Source organism: Cuculus canorus, chromosome 2, assembly GCF_017976375.1.
Source record: "Cuculus canorus isolate bCucCan1 chromosome 2, bCucCan1.pri, whole genome shotgun sequence".
NCBI classification, from domain to species: Eukaryota; Metazoa; Chordata; class Aves; order Cuculiformes; family Cuculidae; genus Cuculus; species Cuculus canorus.
This window is the reverse complement of record NC_071402.1, coordinates 153,673,967-153,695,608: the sequence shown is the minus strand read 5'-3', so window position 1 is coordinate 153,695,608 and position 21,642 is coordinate 153,673,967. Positions and strand designations below refer to the sequence as shown.

At 40.0% G+C, this 21,642-nt stretch overlaps 1 protein-coding gene across 2 annotated transcripts in view; it reads right to left on the bottom strand.

Moving 5' to 3' along the window:
• PRKAG2 (protein kinase AMP-activated non-catalytic subunit gamma 2) overlaps window positions 1-21,642 on the bottom strand; it is a 235,475-nt gene that overhangs the window by 199,252 nt on the left and 14,581 nt on the right. Inside the window, exon 1 of one of the 2 annotated variants that reach the window (XM_054057438.1) lies at window positions 15,942-15,992. The exons of the other annotated variant lie outside the window; for it this stretch is intronic. Coding sequence (XP_053913413.1) covers window positions 15,942-15,977 — 36 coding nt within the window. The 5' untranslated portion in view covers window positions 15,978-15,992. Of the gene's footprint in view, window positions 1-15,941; window positions 15,993-21,642 lie in introns of those variants that run through there. 2 annotated transcript variants of the gene reach the window in all.

The following is a 21,642-nucleotide window of genomic DNA, read 5'->3' as shown; positions in this document are numbered from 1 at the left end:
GGCCTTGCTGGCTCTGTGTGACCTGTCGGTCATCCATGACCTCAATCCAGTGCAGCTACACCTATCCTGCTTTAGTGCAAGAGGCTGGATTGAGTCACCTCCCAAGGTACAGTTCCAGAAGGTGTGTCACAGAGATGGGACTTAAGACCTTGGCTTTGATTTCACGAACACTGAATCCATTCTGGTTCCAGCTGTTTTCTCCCACAACAAACAATATAATTATAAGTTGTCTAATGATGTGCAGCAGGAATTAAATACAATATTTATACTATCAGACTTGTCTCCCTTCACAGCACATCACAAATGGAAAGAAAAATATATATTTGAACAGTCTCATTCTAAAGTGGCTCTAATCTCACGTATTATAGTCTTCAACATCATCTTGCAGCCACAAAATTTGTAATAATTTTTTGCCTTTTCATTCAGTGCTTAGGATTATGTGCAAAGTCTAGTTTTCAACAAATGACATAATTGACATAGAAAATAACCACCAAAGTACATGAACAAACACATAGATACTGATATCCTTTCATGTTTGTTCCTTTAACCACAATGACTCCATATTTCCTCTGCACTCAGAGCTTCAACTGAGATTGGCAGACGGTGGGTTTTAGCCAGTCCTCCACTCCCATGGCAAATGGGAAAAGTCCTGCATTGTGCCAACCATTTTGTCCCTCAAGTTCTTTTGCCTGCACAATCCCCTGTTCTTTGGCACCAGAAATATGGCATTATTTTGGCAGAAAATGCACCTTCAGCAAAACCTAGGAGTCACTTCTCGGGAAACAGAGGTCCAGAAAAAATACAGAGTTTAACTCACAAACAGTTAGACTAGTTGGGTTTTTCTGGGTTTTGGTTTTTTTTTTTGTGTTTGTTTTTTGTTTTTCTTAAATCTGTTTATGTTGCAAAATGCTTCCAATCAGGCTAAAATCCTGCCCAAGCTTTTCACCAAACACTTTAGCTACATCTCAGCCTCCTTGCACAATACATGAGCACTTTCCATTTAGCTTACAGTGAGAATCATAGAATCATTAGGTTGGAAAAGACCTTTGAGATCATCAACTCCCATCATACCTGTCCACTACTAAATCATATCCCCAAGCACCTCATCTACCTGCTTTTTAAACATCTTCAGGAACAGTGACTCAACCACCTCCCTGGGCAGCCTGTTTCAGTGAGAACATGATATGAAGACTGCCCATAAAGTCAATCACAGACTCAAAAGCAAAAAGTGTCCTGACTCATTAATTTCCCAACTCAGCCAACCAGCTCCAAACCCCATGGGAAGATGAAGACTGCAGTAGGGAGAAGTGAACTGGTTGTCACTGTACTGTAACACCAAGTCACACCATTGTCTTTGTTCGCTTTGCTGCTTATGGATTTTTCTTCCTACACTGTCTGGATAACACTGATGAAAGCAGAAGCACTGGTGAAACCCCTGTTCCACAATAGTGGTTTGCTGTGATCATGTTTGTAAAATAAATGGGTGCTGAGAGTGCAAGGCTGAAATATGACCCTAGCATGGTACGACATTCAGTAATTAAGTTTTGGAGTTTCAAGGTACAGAAACATTGGCCTGATTAGTGTCAAAGCAGTAAACTCTGTCTTTCACAGTGTTTTATTAAGGGGACAGAAATGAGGAAAGGTAATTTCAAGCTGCCAGAAATGTAGAACTTTCATTTCAACACAGTTCTTTATTCCTTTTGCTTTAGGCTGGAGAAACACAGGCATAGTACAATGCCCAACCAGCCATTCAGCAACCTATCCAATCTACAGCAGCATATGGCAATTTCAGGTTTTCCTTCAGGTGTTGACAGTCATGATGTGAAAGAAAAGCCACATGACTGATTACAGAACACATTCTCTCTCTGGAAACACAAAATAGAAGCACGAGGAAAAAAATCTCAAACCTTCCTGTTCAGATGGAATTCAGGAGCTAGACAAAGAGATTATACCCTTACGTATGTCCACCAAAGAGATTATACCCTTACGTATGTCCATCTTTCCATCCCAGACTGAATGAGGGCGGCCCAGTGCAGCAACAAGTCGGGCACGTGGAGGATAGAAGGCTGGCAGTTATGGAATCAGAGCATCACAGAATCATAGAATGATTTGGATAGGAAGGCACCTTAAAGATTATCCAGTTCCAACCCCCCTGCCATGGCCAGGAACACCTTCCAGTTGATCAGGTTGTGCAATGCCCCATCTAACCTGACTTTGAACACCTCTGTGCTTCCTTTAGCCCCAACTCCCCAGATATTAGATGCAGATTTTAACTCTCTGGTTACCAATGATGGATGCCAGAAAGTGGTAGTGAGCAGCACAGCCATCTTCTCATTTAGAAACAGGGCCTTATTTCCACCAAATAATTTTGATCTACTAATTTTTAATTGTAGTCATCTCTTGTTTACCAATTATTGTCTTAAAGTAGTCCTCAGGGATGTCACCAAGCCCAATTCATTCTTTTGCTCTGAACTATATTGACCTCTATAGAAAAACACATGTTACTTCAGAGAAATTAGAGAACAGGCCTTGGGTAATGTTTTCAGTCCCATTTCTTTGGAGAACAAAAGCCAGATTTACAGAATGAAACTTTCTGTACCAAATGCAAAATTTTAAAATATGGGTCAAATTTGCTGTGTACAGAGCTTAACTATTGTTTTAAAACAGTCTCTGTTTTCCCGCTGTTATCCTGACTGCATTATACAAGCAACCAGCCCAATCGTACAAGGGAATATGGGAAAAAACAAAAGTTTCAACGCAACACTGGAGTCTGACAACTGCTGGAGGCAGGTTACCAGACTTAACTGATAAATTATTTCACCTGTTACTGCAAATCCTGCATTCCTAAGTACTTTAGACAAACCTCTTCGTAAATCTCTTAATCGGCCACTTGGAACAATTCCCAGACTGAAACATTCAACTCAAAGTAATATAAAGTTAGCCCTCACCAAATAAAACTCATAGCTTTAAAAAGATGTGCTCCACAGAAAATTCAGCTCGAATCTCATACTTGCAAGTTCATTCAAACCTGACTGATCTGTAAAGGCAGTTTTTTGTTTTCAGATGGGAAGAACAGAAAGAAATTTAAAGGCTAAAAAATGGTTAAGATAAAAATCACACAAATGAAGAAGCCACAAAGAAAGAGGGAATGACAGCTGATTACTGCTAACAAAATCCAAAATACCAAACAGGGCTGAAAAAGGTAACTCATTAAACTGACAATACAGATAAATTTATATAGCTGGGAAGAGACAGATTCATTTAGCCAGAAAGCTTTCCTTAGCTGTTTGTAAACTAAAGTATGACGATATAAACATGTCCAGGTCAACAGCAATTGTACTTCTGAGTTAAGATGCTATTGTTGGGGAGTATAAAATCTTCCTAGATGTAGATTACAATTCCTAAATTCTGTAAGATCACGTGATCGAGTGAACAGGGCACTGAATTAAAAGTCACCTCTGCCTCTGACATACCTTCTGACTAAGAAGTATATCACTTCTTCTTGCATTTGTTTCTGTTGAAGTGCTTCCTCTGCTTTAACCATAAATAATACAAAGTCAAACTTTCTTTCACTGTATGTCAATGTAGGGCCTAGCACCGAGAGGAACCAGGATTTTACTTTAATCTAAACAGCAACAAAAGCCATTCTTCCCGAGTAGTTTGACTTTTGAAGAGGCCAAAGAAGGCTTTACGGTAATATCTCCATTAATCCCAAACACTTGTGTTTGACCAGTTATATCCCTTCCACTGGTAATCTCCAATGCTGAATGTAACCGGCACTGAAGCCTCAAATACATTAATTACAGGTAGAAAGTTTGATGAGGATTTTAAACATAGAGCAAAAAACCCCAGCCTGCAGTTCTCCATTAGTACAGAAGTTAAAATCAGTTTATACTAGAAAGACTGTCTGATATATTATCACTTGATAACTCACAGTTCATGTTTGGCAGCAATCTACTAATGTTTATTCAGGGAGATTTGTGCATGATTCAAGTTCATAAAACAATTTGGAGAGGAAAGGACTTCCAGGTCCTTTAGTCCCACTTCCTTCTGAAAGCAGGGTGAACAGTGAACTCCAACCAGGTAGCACAGGGCTTTAGCCAGTCTTGTCTTGAAAACCTCCAAATATTCATCATCTTTGATGATCTGAAAAAAGTAATTCCCTTTCATAGAATCACAGAATCATTTTGGTTGGAAAAGACCTTTGAGATCATAGAGTCTAACCATAAACTTAGCACTGCCAAGGCTAACACTAAACCATGTACCTAAGTACCTCACCTTCACGTCTTTTAAATACCTCTAGGGATGGCAACTCCACCAGTGCTCCGGGTAGCTTGTTCCGGTGCTTGGCAACCTTTTTGGTGAAGTAATTTTTCCTAATATCCAGTCTAACCCCCTCCCCAGTGCAACTTGAGGCCATTTCCTCTTGTCCTATCACTTGATACTTGGGAGAAGAGACCAACACCCTCCTTGCTACAAGTTCCTTTCATGTAGTTGTAGAGAGTGAAAAGGTCTCCCCTTGGCCTCTTCTTCTCCAGGCTAAACAACCCCAGTTCCCTCAGCCACTCTTCATTACACTTGTGCTCCAGACCAGTTTTGCCAGTTTTGTTACCCTTATCTGGACATGCTCCAGCGCCTCAATTTCCTTCGTGTAGTGAGGGGCCCAAAACTGAACAGAGTGTTCGAGGCGCAGCCTCACTCAGTGCCAAGTACAGAGGCACAATCACTTCTCTATTCCTACTGACTACACCATTTCTGACACAATCCAAGATGCCATTGGCCTTCTTCGGCCATCTGGGCACACTGCTGGCTCGTGTTCAGTCAGCTGTAAACCAGCACTCCCAGATCCTGACATGGAGACATTACACTATTGCACTGAAGGTTCTTCCATCTCATCTTCTCTCTTTTAGCCCAGGAAGCTCAAAACACATCTGCATTTTTAAAATCCCCAGATGTCACATCAATGATAGAGTGAAATTCTGAGTCCACGTAATCTGGAGATGCGATTTCCTCAGGTCTCAGTAAAGTCAGTCCTTGGCTACAAGGTCCCAAATATGCAGAGACAAACATAAACACAGAAATTCCTGCTTAGAATTACAGCTGACTATTATATTCACTTTAAGGAGACAAACTGGTTGGAAGAAATCTATACAAATCTTTATCTCAACCTCAAGCATAAAGCATGGTTAGCTATAAAGTCAGGTCAGGGTTTTAAAGGAAAAACATATCCACACCATTAAAGAGATTCTACAAACAGCCCATATTTCAAAAAGAAAACAAACAAACAGATTTTTAATTGAATATAATCTCAGTTTTGGAAAACACATTTGGAACATTCAGTTTTGCTTATGCAGAAAAACAGACAATATTGGGTGGATAGTGAATTGTTTTGGTGTTATATAAGTCATTGGTTAAAAATCCATGTGACTTCAAAGGAAGATTACACAAGATTATAGACCTAGGGTGAAATTCTGGCTCTGTTTAAAATCACTGGCCAAAATCCCACTAGCTTGACCACTGCCAGGATTTCACCTCTAATCTGAAGTGCCTGGATTTTACCATGCAAACCCATAAGTGTTGACCCAGATGTATCTTACGAGTGCGTTTCTCTGCAAAAATAAAGCCTGCAAAACTTCTGTGATTTTTTTTTCTGTGGGTTTGGTCTCATTTTTAAGATATTCTCTCATCCCTTGTCGATTTTTCTTTCTATATAAATTAGCAGGACTGTGTGTGCAGCAAAAACAATGGAACCATGTGGGGAAAAAAAGTTGTGAAACAGATTTTTCTGTTCTTTCAATCCATGACTTCAGAAATGGGGAGGAGGACAGAAGTCTTCCTCCCATTTCACTGCTTTTCCCACCGCTAGGAAAGCGGGAGAGACCACGCTTCACCTTCAATAATGGCATAGGAGTGTTATCCTGAAGAACATCCTTTCGGAAAGCAATTCGAGACCAGGACAGTGCCCATGAGACTCAGCTGAGCACAGAGGTGGAAATACTGTTCACATTGGTGCTTAACCTGCACATCCACATTCTTTTTAATGCCCACCTGCCTTTACCAGGGGAACAACTCCATGATGGAAAAAAAACCCTGCCTAAAAGGAATAACTGAAGTGTTTCTTGTGTCACAGATAATGTTTCATGTGGAGACCAGCAGCCCAAAGGCAGTCAGAATAAAACCAAATTCTGATCCCGAGTCTTACAGTGTTTCCTCATTCCCCCCAGGGAAAACCTGCTTGTCTGTTCCAGCGTGCCCTGCACCAGCAAGCTAGCAGGCACAAAGCCAATGCCTCTACACGTGATCAACATAGCAATGGAGAGACACCCAGGAACCGCCTTCCACGCTGTTCCAACAGGAGATCATCCGCAGCTGTCAGCGCACAGTGGTACAGCCCCCTCGGAAGCTGTCAGGGGATGCTCGCTTTTCCCAGCAAGTACAGAGGTTATGCATTACCATATAATCCTCCCTGCCAGGTAAATCCAAGACACTTCAATATATTTTGGCAAAAGGTATTGCTGGAGTATATCCCAAAGCCACCAGTCATTTCATTCGTGCTTTCAACACAGCCTGAACTTCAGCAAGAGGTTTCCCAAGCTAAAATATGAGCATAAAGCTCATTTACAACAGAAGCATTGTGACAGTTAACTGTGCAATGCTTGTAAATAACTCTGAAAAGACAAATTACTATAGTGTTGAATTATAAACTTTGATTATTATTACTTACACAGAGCTTTAGGTTGGGCTTTACAAAGGCAAGAGAAGATTAATTATAACTTGTTCTAAAAGCAAAACATGAGGAAGTGGAACACCCTTAATTTTGCTCTCATGAAAAAACACAGTCACTCACAGCAGCCTGAAGATGCTGAGGTTGCCAAGCTCAGCAGCTAGCGTAGAAGAATACTTAAGTAAGCACTAAGCATGCAGCCCACAAGAAAGGGATCAGTTGATCCCTGCCTCTCAGTAGCACACAGACCAGCAATGCAGTTTCCCAAACATATCAAACGCTCCTTCGCAGATTGGCCCAGTGACAAACCTTAACATGTACACAACTGAAAAGCATCAGCTGGGGAAGATCCTCTTCCCCAAACCACAACTGTCAGTTTCATCATAAAGTTTGCTTTTAGGAGACCTTCTATCAGCCTTCCACTATTTAAAGGGAGCTTACAAGAAAGCTGGGGAAGAGCTCTGTATCAGGGACTGTAGTGATACGATGAGGGAGAATGGTTTTAAGCTGAAAGAGGGGAGATTTAGATTAGATAAGAGGAAGAAATTTTTTCCTGTGAGGATGATGAGACACCGGCACAGGTTGCCCAGAGAAGTTGTGGATGCCCCCATCCCTGGAGGTGTTCAAGACCTGGCTGAATAAGGCTATGAGCAACCTGATCCAGTGGAAGGTGCCTCTGCCCATGGCAAGGGGGTTGGAACTGGATGACCTCTAAGGTCCCTTCCAACCTAAACTGTTCTATGATTCTATGACACTGCAAAGAACTTAACATAAAAACAATTATTTAGAATCTGGGGTTAGCAGACAATATGAGTTTTAAAGTTGTCAGTTTTTTAAATATAAGCAGTGTACATTTCTGTGCACTGTGCAAACACTACTTGACTGTTACACAGCCAGGCTGTGGAAGGAGCCGGAGAAGCAGCTGTGGTTGCAGGGAGATAGGTGCTTTATTAGTGCGTGCTTAGAACTGATATAGGAAATCCAACACAACTTCTATGTGAAATAATACTCTTTGTAATTATAGAATTGTGTTAAATACAGCATGTGAAATAAAGACAACAATGGTCTTCCTTTTAGAGCAGTTAAGCAACTGTCTAGTTTCTCCAAAAGGCATGAAGGATCCACAGATTTCCCCCCTCCACACACACACTTCTCAAAATGATCCAATCGTAGACTTAAATATATCTTAAATATCTTGCACTATAAACTCTATTCTCCCTAAGTACTGACATGCTTGTACATTTGTTGCCCAAACAGATTAAAGAGCTGAATAACAGGAATACCCATACCAGCATAACAAAAAAAAATTAAGCTACTGTTAGCAATAGTCAATTTTTTACCTTGATCATATCTCCCTAAAGAAGGAAGCACTGCACTTTAGAAGACCTCAATACAAATATTATCAGAGTTGAGTGGTTTAGGTACCTTTGCAACTGAAACTCTGGTTCCTGTGCTGATACTGAAAAACTTTTGCCAGCCATAGCAGCAGAGCAAGCTAATTTTTTCAGAGGATGGGGGGGAGGGCATTTAGCTTAGACCTCTTTGGCTGAACACACTGTATGTGCTAATCAGAATTAACATGCCTGATTCAGCCACTGTTTCTTTATTTGGATATAAACGTTCACAAAATCAGCAGTAATTTTTTTTTCTTTTAATCTTGCTGCAGATGGAAATTTCCATACTACAGTTCTGCAATGACTGTAAACAGGAGACTGGTTTCAACATCATCAGACCTTAACCCTTTACATAAAGGAACGGTGGCTGAAAAATCTGTAGGGAAGGGAGAGCAGGGCAATCCCACATGGGCTCTGTGCAAAAAGGAGGAACTGAAAGATAGAGCTGCATTTCTGCTCGGCTCCCCTTTTTTAAACTGTAATGAAGAGAAAGAAAAAGGAAAAAAGGCAAAAGAAAAAAGATAAAAAGAAGCAATAGGTCACTAACTTTTTAGAACTTAACACTTTATAGTTAAAATCTGCATCTGCTTCTTACTCCAATATTAAACATTAGCTCGCATATGACAAAGTAAGCAAATTATAATAAAAAAGCTTGAACAAATTCTACAGGACTCCTTCCAACTTGCTCTCCTCTTGGTTCAAGAGGTATATGCACTTCTAACACTGCGTGACTTCGTTTTTGAACCACAGCAACCTAAATTTGACATGTTTAGTCTTTTCTCATTAACAGGGACAGAGCACGCATCCTAAAACACAATCTTTTTCACTCGCATTACCAGACTGATGTGTGGGAGGAGAACCAGACAATGCTGTGGGCTTCCTCCATTCGTACACCACATCCCTCCAATTTGCTTTAAGTGCTGGAGATGCAGTGAATCTGCCTCTGTCATACCTTTAATAGAGCATGTTTTACAGAAATATGTGCAAGCAGAAAAAAGAGACAGGTTTTCTGAGTTTCCAATGCATCAGTTGATTTTTAGGCTACTTCAGGATCTGCCTCAATCTTCAGACATCAATGGAAGGACTTAATGTTTCAAGGGAGTATTTATGTAATCCAAGTCTAGGTTATCTGAGGGATAGTTTGTCCCTGCTAAACCTCTGCAAGGTAGCAGCCAGGCAGGTTTCCTTTGTTTTCTCTCCAAGGAAGAGTAGAGTAAAAAATAGAAAAACAGTTCTAAAAGAATCATATCTACAGAGTTAATGAATTTCATAGTGATATGGGGTTAAATCCCAAATTCTAGGTATTCCTTAAGGCTTAAGTCATAAATCAAAAGCAGAACTGTCAAAACCTTGCATCACATCTAAGAAATCCAGACAAATATTTCAAGTTTAGAAAGAACATTTCATACCCCTGAAATACAACCAATCTGGTTAACAGACACACATTCCCCAAGCAGAGATGTTCCAGTTCATGACTTCTGTACTTCATACTGAGGAGTGATCCTGCCGAGGCAGCCTTGTGCAAAGTTTTCAGTCCCCATCAGAGACGATTTCCCCCAAAAGCCTCACTTGAATATTCCCACCTTTCACAAGATTTACTGGACTTGTTTACTGTCTGTTGTTTTACACCATGTTCTCACAAAATCCTCTTGTTATGCTGTTACAGCAATCTGAACAAATCCGAAAGCAAGATTGAAATGTTTAAGCCTCCTTCTACTTCTAGAATATTTTTGCCACCAAGGGACTATCAGTTGGTCCCTATAGTTCTACATTCACTAATTAAAGAGTGCATCTCATCTGCATTGCAACATTAACCATGCAAAACCAAGCAACCGTCTATCACACTTGCGAAATGAAATCCGTGAAGCATCATCTTGCGATAAAACCAGATATTACCATGTCCTTTCAAAATAAGATAAATCTTCTCCCTCTCAGAGGGGTTTCCATTTATATTTTGCTTAAACCTAACTGGAGGGAGCTGAAAAGTACCAGTACTCTGAATTCCTTATCCGAGTTTGCAGCCTATGTATAGTTTTTGATTAATATTTATTTGACCATTTTGACTTTGAGTTCTGCATATCTTAATTGTGGGACTGGTTTCACTAAACTGGCAGTGATCCCTACTAAGTTAAATTTTGTATTTTTATACACATTAAGATGGCTATTTTTGAGACACTGTTTTTATTTTTTAAATAAATACTGCCACACACAAAAATGGCTACTTTCATACACGTGAGCAGAGGCTATGGTTTGCTGGGGAATTATTGCATAGATTTGAACTCACTGCTCTGAGAAAAGATCTGTAATTGTTTAGTGGTTGGGCTGCTGGCAGAATTCCCTGCCTGGGGCTGTTTTTATAAATAGGCCCGAGGACAAACAAACAAGCTACTAATAACAAGTTGACTGTTCTGTTTTGAAGCAGCCCTGCTTTGTGTTGTCCAGCACGAGAAGCTCCGATGGCAAATATAGCAAAACCTGTGGCAAGAAGTAAGGGCAGATCATGCCAGGAATCAGTGGCATTTCTATTTCTCTGAAATGCAAGAATTCCAGTTCATGACAATAAGTTTAACTTGGGGGAAATACCAAAAAAACCCACAAGGTCACATATGGCTGTGCTGTTGCAGGTCTCCATTTCCACTACGACTAGATAAAGTTAAGAAATCAGATAAAATGGTTTATTAACAGACATTACCAACTCCAGAAAGCCTGGAGAATGCCTAAAGACAGCTGGTCTTGCTTTTTCCACCAGTCTTTTCCCCCTCATTCAAGGTTAGGTTGGATGGAGCTCTGAGCAATGTGACTGAGTTAAAGATGTTCTTGCTCCTGCATAGGAGGGTGGATTAGATGACCTGTAAAGGTCCCTTTCAACTCAAAGCATTCTATGATCTATAATTCTATGATCACTACATCAAAGATCTGGGCAATACTCAGACATCCTGCTTGACTCTTAGGAAGTTGTCAGATTTGTCAAGAACACTAAAATATCACAGACTGGGAGCTTCTCTTTCCATGGGTAATCCATTCGTTACTTCACCAAGAGCAAAGATCAGATATTTACCACTTCTGTTCCAGTCTGTTCGGCTTTAAAGTCCCTTCCAATTCAAACCACTCTACATTTCTGCAAAAGACACCCTGTCTTTGATATCTTTCTTTGGTATTTCACATGCTGCTTTCTCTTTCAGGAAGTAACTATAACATCAGTAGAAGATATTTTTCACCTTTGGTCTTGGAAGCTTATTTGTTACCAGCCAATGAAAGTCAGGGGCATTTATGTTGGAACAACCCATCCTGAAGCAGTAACTCTTCCAAGCAGTTCAGCTATAGTAAGTTATTCTGGGGGAAGATGAGGAAAATTAGGCCTCGTGTCCTTTTAAATTCCTCTTCTATTGCTTATGGATCTTATCTGTGTTACCTGGAGGATGATCTTCACCAGCCTCTATTGGACCTGGCTTCCTTGACATCTTAACTTTGCTGCTGCTCCCCTTTTTCTATTCTACGCTTCCTCTTGGAGGGGTTTATTTCTTCTTTAGATAATTGCATTGGTTTTCCTTTGTTTTGTCTTTTGTTTCCTCCTTGGAGGGCATACTCTGTCCCTATAACCCTCCTCAAAGACTTAGCAGCTCTTCTTATCTCTTTCTTTATGTCATTCAGCATTAGGGGCTTAGTCTGTGAAAACAAATCCTCTTTTTTGCTGATAAGAAGAGCCACTTATGCTCTTCCTTTCTCTTTGTTTTCTCTTCTCTTTAGTGGGGAGATCTATCCAGTTCTAATGCCACTTTGTGTGATGACGCAGGCAAGAACATGAAGCCTAGTGGACCATACGCAATTGCCACTGAGGTGAGCACTTTTCTGATAATACCCAGAAACGATGGAGTCAGCATTGTTAAGGAAGCAACAAAGCACTCAGCATTTACAGCAACACAGTCGCATTTCAGAGTATGTGCTGCAGCCGCAGGGGAAGCAGCAGCAACATTGCTAGCATAGACTCTAGGCTATAGTATAAAAAACACATTTCCTCAGAAGAAAATCCTCTCTGGTAGGACTACATTGATCCTAATAGCAGCAGAGGAGAAAGAGGAGCTGATAGAAATAACAGTGAAGAGAGCAGCAGCTGGTTTCTCTCCCGAATCATCAGCCCCAGAGACAGTTCCCTTGGCACAGCAAATGCCATGCAGCCCTCCCACCGAGTGCCCTCATAAATCAGCTTCACTGCCACGAGATGAATTTGTACTTGGTTGAATTTCAAATGGTCCACAGTCTACAACATACAACTATCACAGCTTTCAGTAAAGCATAACTTCTCGGCTCTCCACAGGAAGGTGGTGGGGTGAACAGACATCGAAATGGACACCAGCATATTCTCAAGGGGATCTAGATTGGCAGGTGAGCCAAAGGCCATGCCAGGCCAGGCACCACCTGCTCTTTGGCTAAATAGACTGCTACAGGGCTGCTAATCCAGCAACTTTTCCAGAAGCACCAAATCCACAGCAAAAGAAAAAATAGCCCTTACTAAGCATAAACATTACCAAATATATAGCTTAAACATTTCACTACATCAGTTTACATACACACAAACAGCTTTGTTTTGGAAACCTTGCTGCTCCTCAGCAGGTATCTAACAGCACAAGAAAACCTTCAGAGCACCTACTTACACAAGGAGGGGGGAAAACAACATTCTTTCTCAACTTTAATGAAACCAGTTGATTCTGCAAGCTTCTGCCGTCCTGCAGTACCACAGCTGCTCCAGCCTCACCATCAGCTTTAACCAATTGTAAGTCATCAGTTTTCAGCACACAATGCAGCTGAAAGCCAGTTCAGCTGGTAGCACTGCTGGAAACGAATCATTATTTGCCTAGATCTTGTATTAACCTTTTATCTCCCTTGAATATTACCACTGAAAAAAGACAGCTCATACTCAAAGAAACTACAGGATACAGATACCAAAATGGGAAGGGGAGGAGGATAAGAAAGGGAGGCAGGTAGTAAGAAAACTGCATAAAATGTAACAGAAAGAAAAAAGAAACAAAGTTTTAAATACTATTTAAAGCAGCATCAGCATCTCAAGCCACCTGGAGAAGACTCTGAATCAGTCTGAACAACACCTACTTCAAAAGGCTTCAGCATCTCTCAAGAACTATATACCCCACAAACAGAAGTGTGCAAGCAGGTTACCCTTAACAGAGAGAGACCAAAGCATAAGGAGGCTTATCTCTAAAGGTCATGTTGTTTTAGCCAAACCTGTGTTTCATCTGTTTGCCCTAATCACTCTCTTTACTGTAACTGTAGAGCTCTAGACAGCCACAGCTCCTCAAGGATGACAAAAGTAGCCCAAACTAAACGTGTTTAATCCTGCCCTAACAATTCGGTCAGTTAATTAGTTTGTCTTCCTACACTAAAATGATCTATTTTCATTCATAATTCTACAACACAAGGTGTGTAGACTATACACAACACAACAAACACAATACGAATACTTAGCAAACTACAACCCCTGTTTTTGTGGGCTATAATTTGAAAAACTAGCAGCTGATGCCTTCACACATACATTTTTCCAAGCTAAATCTTAGCTAAAATCAGGATTAAAAAGGCAAGGTTAGAAAAATAAATTATTAGTCAATTTTTTTAAAAATATAATATTGAATCAAAAAGACCTCTCACTGTCACTATGACCTGGTAGGTTCTCATAGGGTAACACAGGTCTATCTTGTGCCATCTCTGTGAGACCTTGCCCAGTTCTGGCCTACTGATAAGCCAGACAGCCATGGGCAAGATCTTAATTTCTTAGTAAGTTCTTCCAAGCCTTAGTTTGTACACAGTAAACCCTTTGTTACACCCTGCATATCCTTCTGCTGTTTCTCTTTGCCACAGTGGACCACTCAAGTGCCAGTATCAGAGCTGAGAGAAAGGAGAAGTCTCTTGTGCTTTCTCTTGCTGGCATCCTGGGCAGCGTGGAGGACAACTGGGAATTTCAAGTCCCTACTGCAAGTAGAAGCAATACCCTTTCCATGAAATGCTTTATTGAAACCTAGTTAAAAAAAAATCAGTATATTTAAGCTTGGTGATGATACCAAGCACCAATACTCCCTAACAGAAGTACCAGAATACCTTGCAGGATGGACTAGACATCATTGAGCGAAGGAACAGAAATCAAGTTAATTCAATAAATTTAAATATAATTAATTTAATTTAATCCCTAAATTACATACACATGGACTACAGTTTTATCTTAAACTTAAGCATTCAATAGCTGGATAAAGACAAACCAAAGTGTACCTGTCTTGAAAGGTTAACTAGGAGCTGTCACTGTAATGCTACTACGGATAACGTGCATGGCATGACAGCATGCACTGGGAAGCCTCCAGAGCAGATAAAAAGCTTTAGCACCATATATATACATTAGCACTGTGAAAACTCATCTGGAATAACGTGTACGGTTCTGGTCATGTGCTCAGGAAAGGTTAATTCAGCTGGGAGCAGGTGCACCGAAGGACTATTTTGATGATAAGAGGAACACAGAGTCTCTCTTGTAGGATGTGACTTAAAGAGCTTGGGTCACTTAGTTTCACAGTTGACAGCTGGAAGTGTATGTGATCCCTTTCCAAAGTTACGTACGGTGGATAGACACCAACAAGGGAGAAGAGAGATAAAGGACACTTTGTGGGTACAATTAGAAAATGGAAACTGATTCTGAATAAAGCTAGGTTGAAATTAGGGAGGGAAAATAGTGGAATTCTGGAAGAATGCTCTAATGAGAACAAGAAATACAATTGTTCTTCAGACTCATGAAGTTTATTACATGGAATATGTGATGAGGCTGCCTACAAGATTTTCCCAGAGTAGAAGAAAATGGAAATAAGTGGCAGGTTAAAGTGTCCTTCTTGTTTTATGCGTCTTCTATAGCAAGAAGGAGAAGGTGTAGTAATTATTTCCAGCATATTTTTTCTAGGGTCAAGAAGTTCTGTCCCTATTGTGGAGACCAAACAGCTGACAGATCTACAAAACAGAAACAGTTCAGATGTCTAATGGCTGAAAGATTAGGAAGGGCTGCAGACATCTGGAAAGATGTCATTCTATGTATAATGTGAGGATGTACATACAAATATAGGGTGATTCAGAAGGTTCCTTCTAGACCGTTTTCCAAATTTGGAAAGAGACTGGTATGCAACATATGCTTGCATGTCACAGAGAGTGACCCTTTTAGTGCTTAGAATATGCTGACCATATTCTTTGAATAAACCTACATTAAAATATACTAAACCTATTGTAAGAAGTCCTTGCTCCATAATGCTATACCACTGGTCCTTCTCAAAAACCTCCCACCAAGTGTGCTGCAAGGACTACATGCAAACATACCCATGGAAATAAACAGGTATCCATATATACATGACAAACATAGGGTGCTACTCATAAAAGCATATTATCTACTTATACAATAGTCTAAAATGACCCAAGATTTGATAAAGAGCTGTATAGTGACTCCAAAGTGGAATCAAGATGATCGTTACCTACGTAAGCTAATCAACAAGTTTACATAACTTACTGCATAGCCTGGAGAAACAAGCAAGCAAACACTGTTTCTGGGAATCTGAAAGAATTTTTAATAGATTTAAAAGAGAAGTACAAAAAGAGGAAGAAAGCTTTAAAAGTTAAATTAGAAGTAAAACAGGACAGAGAAAGAGGAGACATAAAAAAAGCTTCCTGAAAATCGATAGGAAAGGGAACCAATGCTGGTTTTTTTTCTATTTCAAGCATTTGATCAGCCACCAGCATGCTCCCTAATTTTACCTAAGTCTACTTTTATCACATCTAGAAAAAAAACAGACCCTCATTGGGAGAATATTGAATGGATTTGTCACCATCTTTCCAGGTTCAAACCGCAGTTCCCACGCTGATGGGGTCCTTCGCAGTATACGCTCTTCCTCAGCTCTCCCCAGGGCTTAAGGAACAGCCAGCTCTCCAGAGGCATCAGCTGCTGTAACTTTGGGATTCTGGTGACCTGTCTTTCAAAATAGTGAGAGTTAACTTCCGTTGCTCCCTCAGCAGTGTTTTATGGAGCCAAGAACAGGCCAAAACACTGCTTGCCCCTGCACACAACTCAAGTAACAAAAGAGCAGCTGCATTCAGTTTAAGGCAAGGCTATATTTTCCCACCCCTTATTTAACACTGGCTTATTTCCATCAGCCTTCACAGCATTGGATGGCAGAGAAGGGTTATTTTATGGGGAGCCACAGGCTCACGGTGCTATCTGATTCTGCTGCAGCTAGGTCAAAATGACTTCATCCACAACTGAAGGCAGTAAATCCATTGACACAGGAATCTGACAACAGATCTCATCACAGGTAAACTCCTGAGGCCAAAGCAAGCCTCATTATAGTTGATTTTATATATGAAAAGCTCCACATAGAGTCAGCACTAGAGTGGGCCAAGACATCTGCCACTGCGGAACGACCTTGATCAGTCTGGCTTTAAGAATGATGTTTTTTTTAGCTAACATACAAGACTAGAGAACCAGTGAGCTCTACTTTCCAACTTGCTATATACTTGGGTAAGTTACTTGTTATATTTAAAGCTTTCCAAGCTTTAAGTCAGAAAAAAATAAGTCTTGCAGGGCAACATGGGTATTATTAACTCAATCATTTATCCTGAACAGTTTGAAATTTGCAGAAGGGAGGAGATGGAGGAGGGTAGTGCATTTGGGTTATTATGTTATGTTGGCTTTCGCACCAGGCTTCCTTTTGAAGAGAGTTTTAAAACAAATATTTGGATCAAATACCCCATCAATAAAAACCTGGATATCCTCCAAGAGTCCACTTCTTTGGCAAGTTCAAATAAAGCAGGTCTCCCTATGTTTAAGGTCTAAGTGAAAACTGAAATGCACAGAAGGTTGACATTAGAGGGTACACTTGTCTCGAAGAGCTACAATCTACAGAGGAAAACTGAATAGCACACAGATAACGAGATGAGCCTGGGGAATATCAGGAATTGCATGTACGCATGTACCCGAGCACTGACAGTCCAATGATTGGTGATGTTTTACATTTCAGATTTAGAGTAAGGCATCGATGTTACTTGGTTCACAGGAACCCCTCCAAACCAGGACCAGCGCAGGCAGGCAAAATGCTACAGAGGCACTTGAACTTACATGGAATTAACAAAGCCACGCTTTTCTCTAGACACAGAGAAGTAAACCACTTCTGTCCATTCAAGATCTTACTTTCAGAAAATAAATTCTGAGTCCAAACTCTGTTCCACAAACGGCATTTTTTAGAGAAAAGCAAAGTCCTCCCTACCAGATATTCCAGATGAAGCTATTTTCTTGAACTCCTACATAAATTTTCCCAGTACTGCTAAGCACCAGTGAGACACCTAGTGATCTGTGTTCCGGATCTATCTGTCAGTCAGTCATATGTAGCAAAACATAACTTTAAAAGCACTTCAGAGCTTTTCACACGAGAATGTTATCAGTTCCAGAGTTTACTCCACCTACCCTGCACCCAGCCAAGTAACCAACTGCCAGTGGGTCAGTGGAGCAAGTGCTTGGTTTGGGTTCTCTTCAAGATCAAGAACAAAACCATCAGGGCGTTTTGGCCAAGACTGCTATGTTTCATACTACAAGGATATACTCTTCCTGTAGAGCCCTGACATGTGGAAGAAGCAGCACAGTTGGATCAAAGATAAAGCAAGGAAATGAGGTATTCATGATCTCTTCCAGAAACTAAGCTTTGGATAAAGTTTTAGATTAATCTGTTAACGAATTCCCAGCGATAGCTGAGTTTACATTTGTCTCAATTTCTATGGTCAGATTAATGAATACATACACTTGGAAAAGACTTAACCAAGATGAACATTCATATTTGCTCTACTTCAAAGTTATACATAAAACATACAAATACGTTGCATCAGTTGCAGCTGTTTTACATGTAATTTCCTAACAGTGAAAAGTCAAGAGCAAGAAAATGCTGAGGCTATTGCAAGAACATATAATTAAATTTCCTTCCCAAAGTTATAACTGCCTGTACAGTCCAACCAATGTGCCCAACCAAGAACTCCAGCTCTAGCCATCGGAGGGAAGTCCTGTCCCCTCACTGGTATCACAGTTCCTTTTCTGAGCAGTTCCATAAAATGATACACAATCAGACTCACAGACAGCAGTGCTGAAAAGCGTGAATAACAGAACATCATAGAAAGGAAAATACAAACTCCTTAAGACTTATTTTTAATTAATTACCAGATGGAAATAAACGTTTCTTGGAACTTCTGGAAGCTTCTCAGAAAAGTCAAGCTTTCCTCAGAACTGGCCTTGTGTGCAAATTGGGACAGATAAAAGAGGGTTTCCTTCCTATTAAACAGATTGTAATAAATTCTGACACAATGCTCAGAAAAAAACCCAACATTAACTAAATCACTATGATGATTCAAAGAAAAAAATCTATCCAAGAATACATACTGCACATAAAAAAACTTCATACATTATGGAAACATACATAAAACAGTGTAAATTTACAAATCCTCAGCCTGTGCACAAAGGCATATTGTATTTAAATGACTGTTATAAATCCATATAGAGTACAGGACTTAGCATTATAACTGTCTGTTGATCTCATACAGTTACCAGGCCTCTATTTAAACAAAATATGGCCTTTCAGAATTCTGTTTGGCATTTTTGTATTTTGTTTCTTCAAGGAGGATGTGAAAGAGAAATGCTGAACTTATTTATTCTGGTCTGGGCATCTTGCCAATATTCATAGAGACATTTTAGGTTTTCTGGCTCACAGTGAGTTCAACCTCTTACCTGCCTCCCTGTTTAGACTGCTGGAAGAGACCACAGCTACAGAATTACAGTTGTAACACAATCAGAATAGCAAAGAGGATGAATCATAGCATTAGCCATATATTACCACTCTACCCGGATTTCACTCTCCCGTCTCCATCATGGATCTTGTATATCAGGCATTTTGCACAGTCCTGTTAAATGTAATAAGATTTGTGATAAGCAGCACTGTGAATGTTGTCTGCATGGAGAGAAAGCTCTTAGCGGAACATCCAGAAGAAACTTAGATGTTTGTCAAACTGAACTATTACGAAACCGAAAAAACCCACCTACTACGTTGGTATTCATTGATGAGGTATTTACCAGTACACAATACTTTGGGCATTTATACTTGATACACTGACAAGATTTAGATGGTTCCTTCTTCCATCCCTCTAACCTGCAGAGAGCCATAACGAAATCTTCTACATTTTCATCTCGTGCAGAAATAGTGCCTTCAGCTCCAATCTGCTGATGATATCAGTTTCCATGATGATAGGGAAAACTATTCCTGCTAAGGCAAGTAACACCAGAATCACACCCAGCATATCTAGTGTGAGCAGCTCATACAGCTGGAAACCTTCTTCCAGCAGGTTCAGTTGCTCCCTGCTCTGCACTGAATAGGTCGCTTAAGCCAAAAAAAATATCCTGTAAATCCCATAAATTGCTAATTGTGCGTATCCTCCCTGAAACAGCAAGAGCCTTGTGGCTCCCATTAACGTTAAGTATCTCACCCCTGGGCAGCTGAAGGCATCAAAGTTTCTGAAAAAAACTATTTATATTCATCCCTAAAGTTTGCCCACGTCTAAGGGATGTCAACAAAACTAAAAATCCTTTCCATAAAGGGCCAACGTGGAGTTCTGTGAGACTGATTTTTGAGGTCTTTGTTGTTTTGTGATTGTGGTGGTTTTCAGAAATTGTCTAGAGAGAGCAACTAGTGCTTACGGCTGGGAGGAGATGGCTAAGGGAATATTATTTGTGTAGAGGGTACTGTGGCTTTTAGAAATCACAGGAATACAATAATAGGAACACAAAGAGAAATCTGAAAGAAAGAGAGAAAACTGGAAGACCGGCGAGAAAACCAGGAAAATAAGATCTTTTGGCAAAACGCTCAAAATTAGTCAGCAAAGATGTTTAGGAGATCACTGTGAAATTAAGTTCCCAATCCAGTGCCAGGAAGTCAAACTTTCACACTACAATGATAAGCACCTTCAGTGGTAACTCCTGGAAGGCCAGTCCTGCCTATCAAAACAGAAGCACCACAATGAACTGTTGTGAGGAATTTTGTGTGATGAACTTGATTGGGGCTGCGCCACAATCAGTCTTCAGGGCTGTCCTCGTGATAACTTTCACAGCACTGAATTTACACAATTTTAACTAAAAAGGCATAAATCTAACTCCTTGGATAAACCATCTTTCAGCATTCTCACTTTGTGGCAATGCTATCAGCAATCATATTTCTACCTGTAAATAGTTTTCTACCTTCCTTAATTCTATTCTCATTTTCCATTTAAAACCCAATCTGGCATAATCAGCCTGCTTTTCAAGATCAGTCAGCTCTGGTAGGAGCAAGAATATGCCTTGGAGAAAAAGCAATTGCATTGGCATAATCAAGTTATTACTGATAGGTCCATTATATAATCAACAAATTGGTGTTTCTGCTGGCTATTCCCTTTCCACTTGCTGCCACAGTTCTCAGTTCAGTTAGACATTTGTGATTCATTTAGTAAATGGATAAAATAAGCATTTGGATTTTTACCAATTGTGTTGCATTGTGCTGATTACTAATTGCATTCACTGCAGAAATATCTACTTTTCAGCATTAGTGTGATGATCTTCCAGGCACAGATGGACAAGCAAGTGCCTCGTGAATCACTTGTGTTTTCTGTTACCTTGATGTAAAGTTTTCATTTCCAGGGACCGATGAATCCCAGCATGGGCTGCTAGCTTCCCTATGTAGCTAAACTTCCACTGTATAATAAAATATAAACCTACTAATTGTACTTTATGAATCTCACTAATTTTACTGATGTTGTTTTCAATTGCTCATAATTTTGTATAGCTCCCATCCTACAGGATAAATGTTCCATTTTGAGGCTCATCATACCAAGTAGTCATCCCTCCATCACTGTCTTTTTCTTTTTCAGAGTTTAAGCAAAACACAGCATAGATAATTCAGCACAGCAATTCTTCAGAGGAAATTCTATTTTTCATTATGATCAAAATCACCCCAAATATGCCATTTTATTCTATTTTATTTATTCTTTATGACTGATCTGCAAAGAAATTTGGCTGGCTTTGGGTTAGAGGACAATGGAAGAGTCACCTATTGAACTCAACTTCAGCCAAGTATATTTTGAAATACCATTAGCATGTTAATAATTAATTCATTTAAATTAATATTAATTAATTAATTTAAATTTCCCATTCCCAATATGTTGGCAATACCAAAAAAACCCAGATAAATTTCAAGCAAATCTCAGCAGTAAATCGCCACTGCCTGTTACAAACCTTGGTTGCTGAATTCCACATCCACAAATAGCCAAGAAAGCTCCCAGAGGTAAATTAATAAATAAGAATCCAAAAATTACCTGGCAGGGGAAGACTAAAGCAGAAGATTCCTGTTGTGGGAGTTCTCCTGTGCAACATGTACATTCTCAATAAGCAAGCCCAGGCATGTTTGTTTTCACACAGTCATTTCCACACTAAGACAC